This window comes from Aspergillus puulaauensis, chromosome 1, assembly GCF_016861865.1.
Source record: "Aspergillus puulaauensis MK2 DNA, chromosome 1, nearly complete sequence".
NCBI classification, from domain to species: Eukaryota; Fungi; Ascomycota; class Eurotiomycetes; order Eurotiales; family Aspergillaceae; genus Aspergillus; species Aspergillus puulaauensis.
Window position 1 is genome coordinate 595,001 of NC_054857.1, and position 17,197 is coordinate 612,197.

A 17,197-nucleotide genomic window follows, 5' to 3' on the forward strand; every position below is an offset into this window, starting at 1 on the left:
TGATGCCCCGGCTCGCGTGGTGGTTGGCTTTCTGTAAGCTTAGCATTGGACACCTCGTATCTCAGCGCAGCCTAGAGCAGCAATGGAAAACAGGTGAGCTCAAAAAGCCATAGGTTCCTTGGCTGGCGGGGAGGGTGCACAAATAACGGTGAAGGCGTGCGCCTCGTGGAAGGCGATCTGGTTAAGCTGTGGCCCATAGCTCATGGCGTTCCGTTTTTAGAAGCTGTGGGGTTATTTCCCGCCCTCATTGTCGATACGAGAAATCAGCGACAGGTTGCATACAGCAGGAATAGCCAATACCTGTTTGCCGTAACTGCCCAGCTCATCCGATACCACATTCCAGCCAACGCAAGGGAGCAGGGGACACCTACTTCAGCCAACCGGAACACAATCAGCGGCATGGAATACGATCAGATTACTAAAATAAAGCAGCTCCGATCAATTCTAGTGGACCCGTGCATCTGCCGCGTGCTAACTATGATCGATCGGGTGTCTCTCCGTTGGGCTGTGCTTAGCCCTAACGTAGGCTTGATGCCCTCAATTCGCAGGCTTCAATCATGCATTAGCTTCGCCCCATATCGGCGGAACTCACGCCAATCCGGCTTGGCTCCGGGCCATGACGATTCTCTGTGTAGCTCGTATTCATGGGGGCGGTGCCGATGTGTCATGCCGACGGCACCACGAAGGCAGGAGGCATCCAACCGTCTACGGATGAAGTATCAACACTTCTATTCGGAAGTCGCTGTTAGCCAACTACCGATGTCTCCTTTCGTAGGGACCGGATTGTAAAGGATCTCACTGACAGCACATATCGGACCAAGGTTTCCGCAGCAAGTGGCAGGCGGAGTCAGTGTGCAAGGGAAACCCTGTCTCTCCATCACTGCTCTTAACAAATATCGAAAGAGAAGGTATGGTTTACTCAATCTCAATAGAACAGCATCAGAGCATTGATGTCACAAACCGGCCCCGCAGATTTATTTTTGGAACCGTTGTTGGAGGGCTGGGTCCTGAAATCGGATACGAGGTTACCCTCCAATGGATTTGCACTGTCAACTTTCTGTAGTGGTTTGTCGAATACGAAAATCCATTTCGAGTACTAACCTATCAGAACTTGCATGCTGACAATGAGCAAATTGCTGCAATTGATCGCGGTACTTCAGGCTTGAGGGAAAGAGGCGTTGGTCATTAAGTTCACGGATGTTCGTATCTGATCGATCTGGCTTTGCATCTTGCCGGCAGTTTGGACTGGTGACCCTTTTTTTAGAAACAGGAGGAATGGATTTGGAGCAACTGCTTGCTGCTGTTGATACTCACCAGGTGTTGGAATACCCTGGAGCTCGACTGGTAGATAATGCAGCTGGAAGCCGACGATCTGGCAGATCAACCACGATCTACGCTTCGACTTTGGTCCTCAGTGACTTCAACTTTCTATACTCAAATTGAGCGACCGGCATTTTACCTTTATCACATCCCACTCTAGACTTTACCTTGTGCACCAGCTTCTATCATATTTCCCTTATACCATCCCACTTGCGCATACACATACACCAATATTCTGCACACGTTCCACGACGCCAACGCCTCTCCAACCGGTTTACCAACAAGAGAGAAAGCATACTACATACAATACATCCGACAATTGATATACCCCTTTTCTGATACCCTCCTAATACCTAAAAAAATGGCCCAGATTACCCCTTGCTGTTTGCCCAAGTTCGGCTCGGCCACTGAAGCGTCGCAGAGCCCAATGTCTCTCCGCATCAACCCCAATGCTGGCGATGATGGTCACTTGCTGTCAGCGTGGCATGAGGACAAGCTGTGTGCAGTCATCCAAGTTACCTGGGGTCTGATCCTTAGGTGTTACATGGGCTCTGACGATGTTTGTTTTGGCTATCGACATGTGGACGCTAATGAGCAGATCAACCCCACCGAAGGATCACCAAACACAATGCAACCAACCACGGTGCAGTTGGTGATGAACGAGGGAGATTCCGTCAAATCGGTGGTTGCAAGAGCCAAAGCAACTGTTGTTGACGAAGGCCGAAATGCCATCGTTGACAGCTACCGGCTCTACAACACCGTCGTCCTGATTCGCTCGTACAGACCTGATTCTAAGGGAACTGTCGGGCCGTCGGCCGTTTCTCCCTCCACATTGACTCTTCCGCAAGAGGTATGTGAATATTTCGAAATTATGCTCTCCGGGATAGCCCTAACATCTCGGGTACAGTGTCTCCTACGGCTTCACGTCAAGGTTATCCGTGAGAATGTCCGCATATTTCTCGAATGGCGGAATGATGGAATGTCGATGGACCACGTCAAAGGTATCGCTACTCTTTTCCAAACCCTACTAACCAAGGTGCTCTCACCGGAGGATATCCCCGTGGGGAACTTGAATTATTTTACAGACCCAGACTCGCAGCGCATCAGCACTTGGAATGGTCCTTCGCCCCAAGTGCATGATCGTTGCATCCATGATATTATTAGAGAACAAGTTATTTCCCGCCCCCATGATGAGGCCATCTGTGCCTGGGATGGAAGTCTCTCCTATAGCGAGTTTGACAAACAAGCAACCAAATTAGCCTATCACCTGCAAGAGCAAGGGGTTGGGCCCGAAGTGCTTGTTCCCCTCTGCTTCGACAAATCTGTGAGTATAGGTCCCACTGCCTGCTGCCCTACAAGTCTAACGGAATATGCGCATAGATGTGGTACTTTGTGGCTGTGCTCGCGGTTCTGAAAGCTGGAGGCGCTTTCGTTCCGCTAGACCCCAAGCACCCACCAGCTCGACTCGAGTCCCTCATCAAAAAGGTGAATGCGAGGCTTGTGCTCTGCTCCGAGTGGCACGCAGACCGCCTGCTCGGCCTGACTGAAATTGTCATTCCGCTGTCGCGGACGACCTTTGATCGTATCCCATCTGCACCAGTTGGCTTCATTTCTTCGGACGAAGTGAACTGTAGCAATGCTGCATATGTGATTTTTACTTCTGGATCGACTGGAGAACCCAAGGTTAGTAGCCCTTATTGATGTTATTTAACGATAGAGAATTGACATACATCGCAGGGCACACTACTTGAGCATCGTGCATATTGCTCTAGTGCTATGGTCCACGGCCCTAGGCTTTTAATCTTCCCAGACTCGAGGGTGCTACAGTTTGCCGCCCACACATTTGATGCGAGCCTGGCTGAGTCGATTTCACCGCTTATGCATGGGGCCTGCGTCTGTGTCCCGAACGAAGACGACCGGTTGAATGACATAGTTGGCGCCATAAAGCGGCTACGTGCAAACTACGCCTCACTTACACCCTCGTTCATTGAATTTATTGAGCCCTCAATGATACCGGAGGTGCGAACCTTGGTTCTTGCCGGCGAAGCCATGAGCGAAACCCACCGCGCCAAATGGTCAACTATTAACTTGGTCAATGGATTTGGGCCGACTGAGGCTTCAGTAACTGCGGCTATTAATTCCAAAGTCACCGCCACTACCGACTGCAGAGACATTGGTCTACCACTGAACACCCGTTGCTGGATTGTCAATCCCGATGATCAGAATCAGCTTGCACCTGTTGGTGCTATTGGCGAGATGCTGCTTGAAGGACCGACTCTGGCACGAGGATACATAAACAACCCATCGAAGACGGCTGAGGCATTTATTTACGACCCAGAGTTTGTGAGGCGCTACCCCACACCCAATCAAGGTCGCCGTCGGTTTTACAAAACAGGTGACCTTGTGCGGTACAATAACGATATCGGATCCTTGACATACATCGGTCGAAAGGACAACCAGGTTAAGCTCCACGGCCAGCGAGTGGAGCTGGGTGAAGTAGAAGCTTGCCTGAATGCGGATGCTCTTGTGAAACACTGCGTTGTGTTCCTACCCAAGGGAGGCTACTCCCAGGGCAAGCTCACGGCTGTCGTGTCTCTCAACAGCGCTGATGACCGGCAAAGCAAGATAGGGCCACTGGAACTAATTCCACGAGAGCTCCACAAGCAATCAGTTTCAGCCCTTAGGCAGAGACTATCAGGTCGCCTACCTACATATATGGTACCTGCGATTTGGATCTCTGTCGGTGATATGCCCTTCCTTCCTTCAAGGAAGCTCGACCGCAAGGGCATCCTAACCTGGTTAAGCGGCATGAGCCGGAATCCATATCTGATTGAGGCGACCACAGCAACAGCTGAAGCTGCTGTGGTACCAGCAGACGATGTGGAACGGATCCTCCTTCAGGTCTGGAGCCGTCTTCTCAATATTCCTGCTGAGCAAGTCCCGTTGCATGAGAGTTTCTTGAAGCTTGGCGGCGATTCTATTTCCGCGATGACCTGCATGAACCTATGTAAGAAGTATGGAATTGCTGTCACCATGCAGGACGTTCTTCGCAGCTCATCTATCCGGGATTTGGCTTCTCGCGCCCAAGCAACATCAAGTACCCTTGCTGCCTGTCAGGAGGAGAAAGTCGAGGAGCCATTCTCTCTGTCCCCAATTCAAGCCCTTCACTTCAAAGTGCGTCAAGAGGGCCAGGGACACTTTAACCAAAGTATTCTGACTCGGCTTAACCGACGTATCGAGGGCGACAGTCTGCGGAAGGCAATCAATTCATTGGTGCGTAAGCACTCGATGCTTCGAGCTCGTTTCGAGATTTCGCCGTCCAACAATGAAATAAAACAACGCATTACGAACGACGTCGCCGGCTCGTACCGATGGACCCATCATCACGCCGACTCCGAAAGCGAGATCGACCTTATTGTTGCTGCTAGTCAGGGGTCCATTTCTTGCTTTTCTGGGCCGCTCCTTGCTATCGACCTGGTCGACGTTAGAGGCAGCAAGCAAGTTCTATCGATGGTTGCACATCATCTAGTTGTCGATATTGTCTCCTGGCGGGTGATCCTGCAAGATCTGGAAGACGTTCTCTCCAACCCTTCCCAAGACCTAGCTCCATACATGCCATTCCAGACCTGGCTTGAGTTACAACGGCAGCATACCAAGCAAATCGAAGCGCAGGAACCCGAGTTAGACACATTGCCTACCGCAGACTTCAATTATTGGGGCCTCACACCAGCGGATATTATTTACGGTGACGTTAGCTGCGCGTCGTTTTGCCTGGACGAGAACACGACTTCGCGTCTCATGTCTGACTGCCATACACCTCTTCGAACCGAGCCCGTCGACCTGCTGCTCGCTGCCATGTTATTCAGCTTTGGCCAGACATTTGCCGATCGACCCCTGCCTGTTATTTACAATGAGGGTCACGGTCGGGAACCATGGGACACGGCAATTGACATTTCACGGACCGTGGGGTGGTTTACTACACTTTACCCCATTCTGATCGAGAATCCAAAGGATGCAATTGATGCTCTCATCCGGGTGAAGGACCGTCGCAGAAAAGTGTCTGACAACGGTCGTTCGTCCTTTGCGCGTCGAGCTCTCCAACAATCGTCTAGCCAGCATGCCCATGACTGCCCAATGGAAATAAACCTTAACTATCTCGGGCAGCACAGGGACCTCCAGAGGGCTGATGGTCTGTTTCAGCTTGCAGAGCAGATGGTTGGCGAGACCCGAGAAGGAGGTGGTTCTGCTGACTTTGGTCGTGATACTCCTCGCTTTTCCCTCTTTGAGATTTCCGCAGCCGTGGTTGGTGGTCGATTGCGATTTGTGTTCTCCTTCAGCGCCTCCATGAAGCGCAAAGATGACGTCCAGCACTGGGTAAGATCATGCCAGGATGTCCTGGAATCCTTGGCGACACAACTGCCCAGCTTGCCGCTGCAGCGAACCCTAAGTGACTTCCCGCTCATGACAATGACCTACCCAGAGCTTTCCCTATTGCAGACACAGAAGCTACGTCGGCATGGAATACACACAATGGACGAGGTGGAGGATATATACCCTTGCTCCAAAATGCAACAAGGTGTGCTTCTGAGCCAGGCCCGAGACCCTATGCTTTACGCTGTTTCCGGTACCTGGGAAATCCAAGCAGCACCCGGCGCGTCCCAGCCTGATGTCCAGCGTTTGGTAGACGCATGGAATAAAGTGGTTGACCACCATGCTATGCTGCGTACGGTATTCGCTACTGGGCTTAGCCGGCGCCACCCCTTTAGCCACATTGTGCTGAAAAAATACACGTCGACTCCAGTGCTTCTTCGGTGCACGAATGATGAGGATATTATTTCGGTCCTCAAGGAACAGTCACCAGCAGATTACCGCTCAGCAAAGCCGGCTCATCGTCTTACTATTTGCCAGGGTGCCTCTGGAACCGTCGTCTGTAAACTAGAGCTTAGCCATGCAGCTATGGACGGCAACTCTATCTCGCTGTTGCTACGTGACCTTCGAAGTGCGTATGGCGGCGGCATAGATCAGGGACGGAAGCCCCTGTTCAAAGATTTCCTCCACTACTTGCAACGTCAGCCAAATAAGCAAGGGATCAACCACTGGTGCAACTATCTATCTGGATTGCAGCCCTGCCACCTACCATCGGACATGAACAAGACGACCGGGCGCAAGTCTCTCCAGTCCATCCGCCTTAACTTTACTGGTTTCAATAAGCTGCAGTCATTCTGCTCAGGCAACGATATTACTGTGGCCAACGCGTTGAATGCTGCATGGAGTCTTACTTTGGCTGAGCTCTGTCAGACAAAGGAGGTATGTTTCAGCTACCTGACCTCACTGAGAGATGCACCGGTCCCGGAAATGGAATCCATGGTTGGCCCGATTATAAACCTCCTACCATGCCGACTGCGGATTACTTCATCGGACGTTGTTGATATTGCACGACGTATCCAGGAGGACTATATGGAGAATTACCCATACCGCGACGTCTCGCTGATCGATATACAACATGCCATGAAGTCATCCAGAACATCACTATTCAACACCGGTGTTTCATACAGAAAACTCCCGAGTGAAAGCGGAGAAGCGTCATCGATGCAATTCAGACCGGTTGGACGGATCCACGACCCTGCGGAGGTTGCAGTATACATTAACGTTGAAGCCACGGACACCGATGCGCAACTTGACTTGAACTACTGGAGTCATTGGTTGTCGGATTCCAAAGCCGAAACAGTTGCCGATATTTTCTTACGATCATTGTCAGAGATGGCCAGCAAGACGACCGTCAAACCCACGGAGCCGCCGGTTTCTCTCTCAGATGATAATGTACAAGTTGGTCGACGGAGCGCACCTGCGGCGCCAGAACCCACCCACTGTGTCCAGGCTTTGATCGAGTCCCAGGCATCAGAAATACCAGACAGCCTTGCTATCGCGGCTGCAGAACGGGACTTGACATATGGACTACTGAATGAGTTCTCATCCGCGTTAGCTAACTACCTGATCAACCTCGGGGTGCTTCCTGGGATTGAGGTGCCGATTAGCTTCGACAACACCGACTCTCCGTGGGCTATAACTGCCATCCTAGCAATTTGGAAGGCAGGTGCGATCTGTGTGCCTCTTGAGATGGATTCCTTAACCGAGGATGCCCACGCTTGGATGTTAGAAGCAGATCTCCAGGTTGCCATGTCCTCTCTGAACAGGGCCGAATCTCTGGAGGAAATCACCCCCTATGTTATCCCGATCACATATGAATTTCTGGAGACACTGGAGACAGGAGACTATGTCTCGCACAAGACAGCGCTAACAGACTCGGCGTACATCGCGTTCCCACCAGACCTGTCAAAACGAATTGTGCTCAATCACCGCGAGGTAGCCGCCAGCTGTTCTTCGGCCGCGGATGAGTATGCTCCGAATCAAAGTCGTGGTATCTCGGACCTCGAGAGTATATCCAGCTATGAGTTCCTTGTCAAAGCATTCGGTACCCTCAGTCGCGGCGGTTGTTTCCCTGAGCCAAGGAACACGAGTGACCTGGCTCTCAAAGAGCGACCGCGACCATCTACACCCCTTGTGTCTATGACAATGGATGTAGATGAGGGCGTTAGCTCGAGTCCAAACACCAGCAGCATTGGGACTCCCGCTTTGACCCCACGCTATTCACAGTCAAGTCTCAGTTCTGTCTCGGAGATCGAGAATCGCGATGGTCACACAAACAAGGGCTCGACGGAAACAAGGCTTCGGCATATTTGGGCTGAAGTACTGGAAGTCGAGCCCGAGGATATCAATAGTGACGACAGTTTCTTCGAGCTAGGGGGTGACTCTTTGACGGCTATGAGCCTAGGAAGCGCCGCTCGCGCAGACGGACTCAAGATAAGCGTTGCTGATATTTTCGCTCATCCGGAGCTGGAGGATATGGTCAAGTGTTGCCAGAGTGTTGATAGTCCCGTCAAGCCATCCCAAATTATTGAGCCCTTTAGCCTTCTACCGCGTACTGTCAACCGCGAAGAGCTATTGGCCGAAGTGGCTAGTACTTGCGGCGTTCCGAAGTCCGCAATTTGTGACGCGTATCCATGCAGTGCACTCCAAGAAGGCCTGATCACTGCATCATTTCGACAGCCGGGGGCTTACGTCGCGAATCCCGTTTTGAAACTTGCACGCAATGTCGACGTTGAAACGTTCAAGGCAGCCTGGCAGAAGACGGTCGACGAAATCGATATCCTTAGAACGAGAGTCATCCACACTGCCGCTGCGAACTTCGTTCAGGCCGTCCTGAAGCCTTCGCCAATTGACTGGGACCGGAGTGCATCTGACGTTGCTACTCGCCCTGGAGGACACTTGGCTGGATATCGCATCATGGACACTGGCTACTCAAGGACATTCACGTGGTCTATTCACCACTCAATCTATGATGGATGGAGCTTGCCTCTCGTGTTCGGGAGGGTTGAAGAAAACTATTCGATCTGTCAGAATGCTTCACGGCCATCAGTTAGCAGGCAGTTGGTTCCTTACAGCGCGTTCATCGACCACCTTCAAAAGCGTGATGTTGCAGCTTCTGAAAATTTCTGGCGGACGTACCTGGGTGATATCTCTGCGCCCCAATTCCCTGACATGAAGAGTGCCGGAGTGTCGAAAATCATCTCCTCAAACCGTCTTGAAATTAGCACCCGCATCACGCCCCAGAGGAAGGATGTCACACTCCCGGCGTTGATAAGAGCTGCCTGGGCACTAGTCCTTTCTCTACACACTGAATCCGGAGATGTGTGCTTTGGGGAAACAATCATGGGGCGGAACATCGAAGTCTCTGGTGCTGCCGAGATTGCAGGACCGCTGCTTACAACCGTGCCGACCCGAATTGCTGTTGATTCCAGTATGAAGGTCACCGAATACCTTGAGCGCGTGCATCAATCTACAGCTACAATAATTCCTCATCAGCACGTCGGCCTACAGCGCATCAGGAAGCTGAGCAAAGATACTCGCAAGGCCAGCGGCTTCCAAAACCTCCTAGTCATCCAGACTGGCATGAAGGAGATGGACTCCGCCATTTGGTCTATCGAAAGTACCGAGACAAACCAAGAATTCTTCACGTACCCACTCACAGTTGAATGCAAAGTGTCCGAAACGGTGAATCTTACTGCATACTTCGATGATCGGGTGATTCCAGCCTGGCGTCTCAAACGATTCTTGGGACAATTCAGTGCCGTTCTGAATCAGCTGGCTGATACTCCACAGTTTGATACCAAGCTGCTCTCCGACCTGGAGGTAGTTAGTGAGGATGACCGTACAGATATGGAGAGGTGGAATCGTGGGAACCCAACGTTCGTTGACCGAACCATCCACGAAATTATTAATGACCAGCGGTTGAAGTACCCCGACTCGCCATCTGTAGCATCATGGGACGGCAACCTATCGTACCAAGAACTCCTTGACACGGCCTCCGGATTCGCAAACCATCTTTCAGCACTGGGTGTGGGCCCCGAAACACTTGTCCCGATGTGCATGGACAAGTCTGTTTGGATGATCGTGACGATAATGAGCATCCTTATCGCAGGTGGTGCATTTGTGCCCTTGGACCCTGCACACCCTGTGTCCAGACATGAGGAGATTTTGGAGGAAACTGGAGCGAAGATTTTGCTGTGCACACCAAAGTACCAAAGCCGCTACCTTGGTAAGGTAGCAACGGTTCTAGGCGTGGATCAGACAACAGTGAAATCATACCAGGCCGCCCGTGCGAATGTTTCTACACGTGCTACGAGCTCCAATATCGCATACTCGATTTTCACCTCCGGCTCAACCGGTAGACCGAAGGGGATCATTATTGAGCACCGGGCGTTCACGAGCAGTACCATGGCATATGGTCCCATCATCCACCTGAAGGCCGGCATTCGCGTCTTCCAATTCGCGTCCCTGACCTTCGATGCAGCGGTAATGGAAATCTTAGGCACCTTGATATTCGGTGGCTGTGTTTGCATTCCAAGCGACGAGGAACGTTTGAATGATATATCAGGCGCTATCAGACGCCTGGATGCGTCGTGGCTTTTCTGCACCCCATCGCTGGCCAGCATTATGGAGCCATCCTCTGTCCCCTCACTGAAGGTCATCGTGTGTGGTGGGGAGATGATGTCGCACGAGGCTATGACCAAATGGTCAGACAAAGTCCACTTCATCAATGCGTACGGCCCAACTGAGACCTCAGTCTATGCCACGTTCAACCCGAATATCGGCAAGGACCGCAACCCGGCCAACATTGGCAAAACCATCCCATCTACTCACGCCTGGATTGTGGACCCGAACAACCATGATCGTTTGTACCCTGTGGGAACGGTTGGTGAGCTTGCATTAGAGGGGCCAGTGCTTGCGAGGGAATATCTTAAGAATCCTCAAAAGACTGCAAGTGCCTTCATCACGAACCCGAAGTGGGCACGGGACAAGGCGCACGGCACATCCAACCGTCGTATCTACCTCACGGGCGATCTAGCACGCCTAACCATCGATGGGTCACTTGAATACGTCGGCCGCAAAGACAATCAAGTGAAGCTCCATGGGCAACGGATGGAGCTGGGAGAGATCGAATACCGACTTCATGAACACCCACATGTACGACACGTTGTCATTGTTCTCCCCAAAACAGGGCGCCTACAAAAGCGCCTGGTCGCGATTCTTTCCCTCAACAGCCTGTCGACTGAGACCAGCCTCATATCCTCTGCCGGCTGCAGTCTTGTTGAAGAACACCTAATGGAGCGGCAGGGTATGGCTGAGCTGATGGAGGTCCAGGCTAACCTCGCCAGCCAACTTCCACCCTATATGGTACCCCAAACGTGGGCTGTCATCAACACGCTTCCCATGCTTGTTTCCGGCAAGATCGATAGGAAGAAGATCACTAGTTGGGTTGAGGCCGTGGATGATACCACATATAACCGAGTGATGAGAGGTTACGACAAACTCAAGCGCAGCAAGGCCGCTGTTTCGAAGGCACCCGTACCGCGCAAGAAAGATGACGCACTGTCAGTTTTACACGAAATACTAGCCCATGTGCTCAACATCCCAGCAGACAAGGTCGACCTTGGCATGTCATTTACTAGCATTGGTAAGTATCAGGCAGTATTCCTATCCGCCCGTGTATATTACTGACAAAGTTCAAGGTGGTGACAGTATCACCGGAATGGCCCTCGTCTCCCATGCTCGCAAGCGTGGTATCGCTCTTTCGCTTCTCGGTATTCTTCAGGCAACATCCATGAAAGAATTAGCCAAGGCTGCCGAGACAGGTGTCACGAGTCTGAACCAAGCCGAAGACTCTGATAGTTGGTTTGATCTTTCGGCCATTCAAAAATTTTACTTTGAGTATGCCGCGGAATTCAAAGGGTCAGCTCGCTTCAACCAAAGTATAACTCTACAACTGCCCCGTCGGATTGAACCCTCAGTTATCGCCAACGGACTTAATGCCATTACAAAACGGCACGCTATGTTAAGAGCTCGGTTCAGGCAGGTTAATGGAAAGTGGGAGCAGCGGATCATCACAGTGAGTATTCAGGGCTAATATGCCGGTCTCCTACTTGTACCCGTCTAACTCTATATTAGCCTGGTGAGGGTTGCTACGATTTTCAAGTCACTGCCTTGCGAGAGGAGCATGACCTTCAGCGCATGATAGCGATAACACAAAACGCTATCGACCTTCAGAACGGTCCTGTTTTCGCCGCCAATCTATTCGAGGCTCCTGGCGTTGATCAGATCCTTTTCCTTGTTGCCAATCATCTATGTGTTGACATGGTATCGTGGCGCCTCATCCTTCAGGATCTAGAGGAGTTCGTTCACTCTGGCTCCCTTACACCTGACTGGCCGTTCCCATTCCAGAACTGGTGCGCGAAGCAGCTTGAACACTCCAAAAAGGGCGACTACCAGAATCACCTCCCGTTTTCTCCGGCACCAGCCATGCCGGAATACTGGGGCATGAGGAATTTCCCAAATTGCTATGGGGACGTGAAGATGAAGAAGTTTTCGTTGAGCACCAAGAAAACTGCTCTTGCGCTAGAAAAGTGTCACACACGCCTTCGAACTGAGCCACTTGACTTGCTTTTGGCCGTGCTGATGCACTCCTTCCGGAGGACATTCACTGACAGGGAAGTCCCAACGGTTTACAACGAAACCCATGGTAGACATCCCTGGGATAGTGACATCGATCTATCAGGAACTGTGGGTTGGTTCACGTCCATATGCCCTCTCCCATCAAATTTGTCTTCTGGTAAGTGCCCTGCGATATGTTTGGGTGTCTTTGGAACTAATAAAACGCCCAGACGACATTATTGATACACTCCGAATGGTCAAGGAGGCACGACATAAGACCGTAAATTTTGGATCTTCCTTTTTCGCCCAGAACGTCCTTGCACCACAGAACGGCAATCAGTCTTCACCCATGACCCTTCCCTTCGAGATTGTTTTCAATTACCTGGGCAAGCTCCAGCAGCTAGAGCGAAATGACTCCCTGTTCCAGCACTATGGTAGGGCCTATGACGAGAACGACTTCATGGTAGCCGGCGACATGGGTCCGCACACTCCTCGATTCTCGCTGTTTGAGGTCTCGGCGATCGTTATCCGAGACCAGCTCCAGTTCTCCTTTACCTATAACAAGAATATGCAACACCAGGCTCGGATCAGCAGTTGGATATCTGAGTGCGAGGCAACTCTCCATGAAGCACTCGACGTTCTTCAGCAGGACTCACAGCTTGAAATCATGCCTTCAGACTACCCGTTGTTGTCGACCTCGCAGAGAGGTCTGCAGGTTCTCTTTAAAGAAACTCTACCAAAGCTCGGAGTCCACGGCCGCGACCTCGTTGAAGACATTTATCCTTGCTCGTCTATGCAGGAGGGAATTATGTTCAGCCAGCTCCGGGACCCTTCCGCCTACATTCTTCATACCATCTTCAATGTCAGGGACACCCGGAACAACGAACCGATCAATATTCCACGGCTTCGCAAGGCATGGCAGCAGGTGGTTGACCGCCATTCCATTCTGCGAACTATTTTCGTCGATAGTAGTTCCAAGGACGGATCATTCGACCAAGTTGTTTTGAGGAATCTCCACGCTGACATGGTGGAGCTTGAGTGCGACGATTCTAATATATTAGACCAGCTCAACCAGGTGTCGCTTGAAGACACAAACCGCAAGCACAGTATGAAGCAGTTACATCAGATCACTGTCTGCAAGGGATCTAACGGTGCGGCGGTCATGAAGCTCGAAATGAACCATGCAATCATTGACGGGGCATCGGTTGGAGTCCTTCTGAGAGACTTTTCATTGGCATACGAGCGTCAGCTTCCCTCGCAGCCCGGCCCGTCTTATCGTGACTATATCGCACACATGCGCAGCGACGCCAAAGAAGAGGGTGTTCAGTTTTGGACGCAGTATCTTCGTGGCATTCAACCCTGCCATCTTCCACCATCTGGGCAAGGCACAAAGGAACTGAAGTCTGTCAAGATGGACTTCCACCGCTTTGCGGAATTAAGGCAGCTTGGTCAAAGGGAGTCAACCACTCTCGCCAACTTGATACTCGCTGCATGGGCTATCGTGCTCCGAGAATTCACGGGTACCCAGGATGTGTGCTTCGGTTACTTGTCTGCCGGGCGTGATGCCCCCGTTGCTGGTATCCAGGACGCCGTCGGCATATTCATCAACATGCTCTGCTGCCGTGTTCAATTCTCACCGGGTCAGTCCCTAGCCGATACCTTCAAGGGAGTCCAGGATGACTTCTTCCGCAGCATTCCGTACCAGTCCTGCTCATTGGCAACTGTACAGAATGAGCTTGGTCTGGATGGTCAAATGTTATTCAACTCCGCTCTGTCTATCCAGAATAAGATGCCGTCCGCCAATTCTGGAGCCGATGCGTTGTCTTTTGATATCCAACAGGCGTATGACCCTAGCGAGGTAAGCGCAACCCCTAACGAGGTATCAATCTCAAATACTGACTACCAATACCAGTTCCCCGTCACCGTGAACGCGATGACCACACCGGGCGGCGAAGGTATACTTATGCGGTATTGGTCTAGCGCTATATCGGATTCCCAGGCAAATCTCCTAGTGTCAGGCATCGCACGCGTATTTGTTGCCTTTATCGAAAACTCGTCTGGCACGATTCCAGCCACCGGGAGCCTCGTCGCCCTCGAGCCTCAACAGCTCAAGAAGATGAGCGCTCCAGGTAGTCTCCGCCGGAGAAGCAGTGTCAGATCCAGATCCCCAAGGCTTTCAGTCAGCGATCCCCTTATCCAACAGCAGATCGATCAGCGGGTCAATGAGATCCTCAGCCGAGTTCTGAACAAAGAGGACCTAGCCAGACTCCAGGAGCCTAGCCGTGATACAGTGCCCCAGAATCCAGCCAACCCAGTTACCAATCCTGATTACCCAAGCGAAGTTCCAATCTCTCCGGTATCTCGTATGTCGTCAATTCGCCGTCGTTTCTCGGTTATTTCCCGGACAAGCCGCCGCCGAATGTCCATGGACCTCGAAAAGAAGCTTTTGGTGCTTTGGTCTTCCGCATTAAATCTACCCATCGACAGCATCGACCGACAGGACAGCTTCTTTAGTGTTGGCGGCGATAGCATCAAAGCAATGAAGATGGCCAGCGCAGCTCGCGATGAAGGACTCGTGATGACTGTGGCAGATGTCTTTCGAAACCCAGTCTTTGAAGATATGCTAGCCGTCATATATTCAACGGCTATTTTCCATACCGCTCCCATGGGCCCCGGTGAGGCCATCCAAGAGGAATATCACCCAGGCTCCAAGAAAGTCGGCGAAATCGTCGACGATAGCTTCCCTTCGGGCACGGTCTCCCACCAGTCTCTTCATATTACGAATGTTCCGGACATGCTGATCGACTCTCTACCTGAAGACATCTGCCCTAAGGTCGGACTTTTCAAGGGAGGTATCGCTGACGTCCTTCCTGTCACTGATTTCCAAGCCTTGTCTCTGACAGCCCAACTATTCGAATCTCGGTGGATGTTAAACTACTTCTACCTTGACGGTGAAGGGCAGCTTGACCTGAAACGACTCCGCGAGAGCTGCGCCCGTATTGTTGATGCATTCGATATCCTGCGAACTGTGTTTGTGTGCTCTGGAGCCAATTTCTACCAGGTAATCCTCAAAAAGGTCCGGCCATCTATTGCGATTTACGAGACCCAAACGGACCTGGACAGTTTCACGGCCAGCTTGCAGCAGCGAGACCGGGACCAAGTTCTGCCTCAAGGCGAACAGTTTGTTCAATTTGTGGTAGCCAAACGCCAGGGCACCAACCAACACCGTCTTCTCATTAGAATGTCCCACGCTCAATACGATGGCATGTGCGTTTCCAAAATCTTTGAAGCTCTCAAGCAAGGGTATGAGGGAGGTACTTTAGCCCCGGCTATGCCTTATTCCAGTTACATGCGCCTGCTGCCAAGTGCCATTTCCGCCGACCATTATGAATATTGGACCAACCTCCTGAAAGGATCACGGATGACTGAAGTTGTTTCGCGAGATTATCCTAACAGATACCAGACTATGGGTGCCTCCACTGATGTCAGCACAACAATCAATATCGGTCAAAACTCAACAATCGGAAATATTACGGTTGGCACAATTGTTCAAGCGGCTTGGGCTCTTGCTCTTGCGCGGCTATCCGGGGATGCCGATGTTGTATTCGGATTGACGACCAACGGGCGCAACGCATCCATTCCTGGAGTTCAAGATGTTGTTGGCCCTTGTCTAAACATTGTCCCCGTGCGAGTGACATTTGGCAATAGATGGACGGGACTCGATCTGATCCGATACCTCCAAGATCAGCTGGTTGCTACGATGCCTTACGAATCCCTTGGGTTCCGCGAAATCATCCAGCGTTGCACTGATTGGCATTGCAGCACATTCTTTTCGACTGCAGTTCTTCACCAGAACGTCGATTTCGAGGGCCAAATCGGCCTCGATAACAACCAGTATCGTGTCGGTGCGGCAGGGGCTGTCGATAACTTGGCTGATCTCACTCTGGTCTCCAAATCTCTCAATGCGAACCAAATCAGCCTCACACTAGGGTACCCTTCCAAGGGTCCCATCACAGAGATCTTCGCATCTCGAGTGCTTCATCTGGTGGCCGATACCGTCGTCACCCTCACCTCCAACCCCACTGCGCCGCTTCCATCGCCGACTACCCTCCGGTCCCTTCCCCCACAGACCGTCCCAGACCTCCCTAGGATCCCCGACCACGAGATTCTAACTTCCCAACTGAAGAGCCAAAACATCTCCGACATCCTGCTGCATTCTGCCATCCTCAGCAGAACCTGGCAGCAGGTCCTGCCTGCCATGCAATCCAACCAGAAGACATTCCAACTCGACACCTCATTCTATGATTTGGGTGGCGACGTTTTTGCCCTCGGTCAAGCAACATGGCTCCTCCAACAAGAAGGATATCAAATCCGGATCGAGGATCTACTTGATCGCCCCACGTTTCTAGGGCATATGGCAGTGCTTGCACAGGATACTATGGGTCAAAGCCTCCAAGAGGACATGATAAATGCGCAGCGAGAAGAGGCCCCCACTCCGGCTGAGAAGGCCGAGAAGAAGGTTCGGTGGAAAAAGGCATTTGGTATCATGGGCAAATTCTCCAAGAGGGAGAGCATTTCGTCATAAGCATAAATTGCTTGTCATTGTGTTAATATAGTTTGGAGTTTGCTGCTTTTCTCTTGCAAATTGCCTTCATTCTTTGGGTTTTACCTCCGGCTTGCGTTTTTTATTGATATTTGATTTCTAACCGGCTTTTTGGATTGTTATTTAGCGTATTCGGATTAGCGATTTCTTATTGAAAATGGTAGATATTTATATATCAGCTTCAACCAGTTACAGTAGTTGCTCCTCCCGTATACAACAAGGTTT

General features: G+C 51.4%; 1 protein-coding gene across 1 annotated transcript; it reads left to right on the top strand.

Moving 5' to 3' along the window:
• Nucleotides 1-1,681: 1,681 nt before the first annotated feature.
• On the top strand, nucleotides 1,682-16,954 carry APUU_10280S (non-ribosomal peptide synthetase; the record flags this gene model as incomplete). Its single annotated transcript, XM_041699041.1, has 8 exons — nucleotides 1,682-2,170; nucleotides 2,228-2,644; nucleotides 2,701-3,003; nucleotides 3,058-11,395; nucleotides 11,451-11,827; nucleotides 11,887-12,547; nucleotides 12,600-14,227; nucleotides 14,282-16,954. The coding sequence occupies 8 exons, from the start codon at nucleotides 1,682-1,684 to the stop codon at nucleotides 16,952-16,954; spliced, it is 14,886 nt and encodes a 4,961-aa protein (XP_041549646.1).
• Between the last annotated feature and the right edge of the window lie 243 nt (nucleotides 16,955-17,197).